At 36.6% G+C, this 2,726-nt stretch overlaps 1 protein-coding gene across 1 annotated transcript in view; it reads right to left on the bottom strand.

Moving 5' to 3' along the window:
* Positions 1-2,726, bottom strand: part of LRRC34 (leucine rich repeat containing 34) — a 29,872-nt gene that overhangs the window by 11,152 nt on the left and 15,994 nt on the right. The window contains exons 3-5 of the mRNA XM_011994353.1: positions 2,122-2,243; positions 1,962-2,026; positions 1,357-1,440 (exon numbers count right to left, since the gene is read on the bottom strand). Of these exons, the coding sequence (XP_011849743.1) occupies positions 1,357-1,440; positions 1,962-2,026; positions 2,122-2,243 (271 nt within the window). The remainder of the gene's footprint in view (positions 1-1,356; positions 1,441-1,961; positions 2,027-2,121; positions 2,244-2,726) is intronic.

Genomic DNA, 2,726 nt, shown 5'->3' with positions numbered 1-2,726 from the left:
TTGTTCTGTATTTGAGATGCTGTTAATCTGTGACCCTACCCCCAACCTTGTCCTTGCAAGAGACATGTGCTGTGGTGACTCAAGGTTTAATGGATTTTGGGCTGTGCAGGATGTGCTTTGTTAAACAAGTGCCTGAAGGCAGTATGCTGGTTAAAAGTCATCACCATTCTCTTAATCTCAAGTACCCAGGGACACGTACACTGACAAAGGTCGCAGGGACCTCTGCCTAGGAAAGCTAGGTATTGTCCAAGGTTTCACCCCATGTGATAGTCTGAAATATGGCCTCGTGGGAAGAGAAAGACCTGATCGTCCCCCATCCTGACACCCGTGAAGGGTCTGTGCCGAGGAGGACGAGTGTAAGAGGAAAGAAGCCGCTTGGCAGTTGAGATAGAGAAAAGCATCTGTCTCCTGCCCATCCCTGGGCAATGGAACATGTCCGTGTAAAACCCAATTGTATGTTCTGTTTACTGAGAAAGGAGAAAACCACCTTAGGGTGAAAGGTGGGACTTGCTAGCACAATGCTGCTCTTTATGCACTAAAAAGGTTTATGAAGATATTTGCATATGCCTATCAAGGCACAGCACTTAAACTTATTCATGTCACAGAGATCTTTATTCATACAGAAATAAACCCCTGTAATGATGGTTACTGATTTTTGGACAAAGCTGTGAAGACAATTCAATGGGAGAAAGAAGTCTTTTAACAAATGATGTTAGGACACGTGGATATACACATGCAAAAGAATAAAGTTGGACTCCTACCTCATACCATATTCAAAAATTAAAATGGATCAAAGAATTAAAGAGCTAAAACTATAAAACTCTTTAAAAAACATAAATCTTTGTGACTGGGTTTTCAAGATGAACCTTGAAAACATTAAGCCAGTCACAAAGGCCACATATTGTATGATTCTGTTTATATGAAATATATGAAATGTCCACAGTAGGCAAATATATAGAGAGATGAAGTAGGTTAGTGACTGCCAGGGGCTGGAGAGTAGGGGGTGGAAAAGATGGAGAGGGATTGCTTATGAGTTTAGGGCTTTTCTTTTTAGGGTGATAAGTATGTTTTAAAAATAGTGACAGTGATACTTGCACAGCTCTGTGAATATATTAATACTTAAAACACCACTGAAGACTTTCAAAGGGTAGATTTTATGTATGTGAATTAAATCTTAGTAAAACTATGACTTCAAAAGTGTTCATGCAATATCTACACTTGAATAAAGTATAATAAAAATATGTATTCCTACAATATTAAAATAAATTCACTTCAACATCGGACGCTGTTGGTTCCAAGCTATCAGAAGTTAGAATTTCCAAATAAAATGTTAGTTTGAAATACATAAATGCTTACATGTAGCACTTTAGCAATCAATTCTCCACCTTCAGGCCCAATATCATTAAACATGAGGTTTAAGTAAATGAGATTGAGTTGTTTCTATGAGAGAAAATAAGCTATTACACATTATTATTATTATTGGAAATTGATCAGTTTTACATACATACACACAGTATATATATATATACACACACACACACACATACACACAGTATATACTTTATTTGAATAAGTGTTTTCTTCCAAAGAAAATCTTTATAACCAAGAAAGACTGTATCCTAGCGAAAACAACTACCATTAAGGAAAAAAAAAATCATTCTTATGTAAACAAAATATAATTACAATATAAATGAAAGAAAAACTTTCGTTTTGATCAATCTGAAAGATGGATGTGGTGTATATATTTAATCATGGTGTACAAGTTTGCAAAAGAACTCAGGAGCTCTAGCTACTGGCTCCATTGAGACCAAATTCACAGTGGGTTTCCAGTATATTTCAAGTGGTCTAGCACAGAGTCGGGACCCTTGACATCGGGTAAAACTAGTATTTTATGTGTGTGTCATTAGACTAATTGGTTTCACTGTAAATGGAACTAAGGATATTTTGTAGTAAAATAATACCTGAACCAGTTTCGCAGCATAGTAAGCACCAACATCACTTAGAAGGTTATATCCAACATCCAAACCTGAAGCACAGATGAATAGAGCTGATATTCCTTATAAAGAATACTTAAATCAGATCAATGAAAAGCAGGAGGTATTGATTCTTATGGAAACATACCATTAATATACAGACAATTCTTTAAAATTCTGGAAAGAATCCAAAAATCTTCACCTGTAACTCTTTCTACTGGCACTAAGCGATTGTTACCAGCAATGTTTAATGTGATTCCTGCTGCTAGCCTGTTAAAATACAAAAAAAAAAAAAAAAAAAAGATTTTGAAATAGAAACCCAGTAAAGAATTAAAGTATGTTTCCTTCATGTATAAATAGTCATATCACAGATAACAGTTACTGGAAGCAAGCATATAGTAAGTAGACTTATATAGTATGTTTATAACAGGTAACTTAAAACTACTGAACATTCTGCAGACTGCAAAGTGCTTTAAAAGATTCTGTATAATTTCTCTCTCACACACACTCACACTCACACAAACCAGTATCCCCACTTTTATAGATAACAACACTGAAAACTTCAATGATTTTCTTAGACTCACCCAGCTCAGGTCAAGCGCGGTGGTCACGCCTGTTAATCTCAGCACTTTGGGAGGCCAAGGCGGGCAGATCACCTGAGGTCACGAGTTCGAGACCAGCCTGGCCAACATGGTGAAACCCTGTCTCTACTAAAAATACAAAAATTAGCCGGGCATGGTGGCAGGCGCCTAT

The sequence above is a fragment of the Mandrillus leucophaeus genome, unplaced genomic scaffold, assembly GCF_000951045.1.
Source record: "Mandrillus leucophaeus isolate KB7577 unplaced genomic scaffold, Mleu.le_1.0 Scaffold452, whole genome shotgun sequence".
NCBI lineage: Eukaryota > Metazoa > Chordata > Mammalia > Primates > Cercopithecidae > Mandrillus > Mandrillus leucophaeus.
This window is presented reverse-complemented; position numbering and strand designations above follow the sequence as displayed.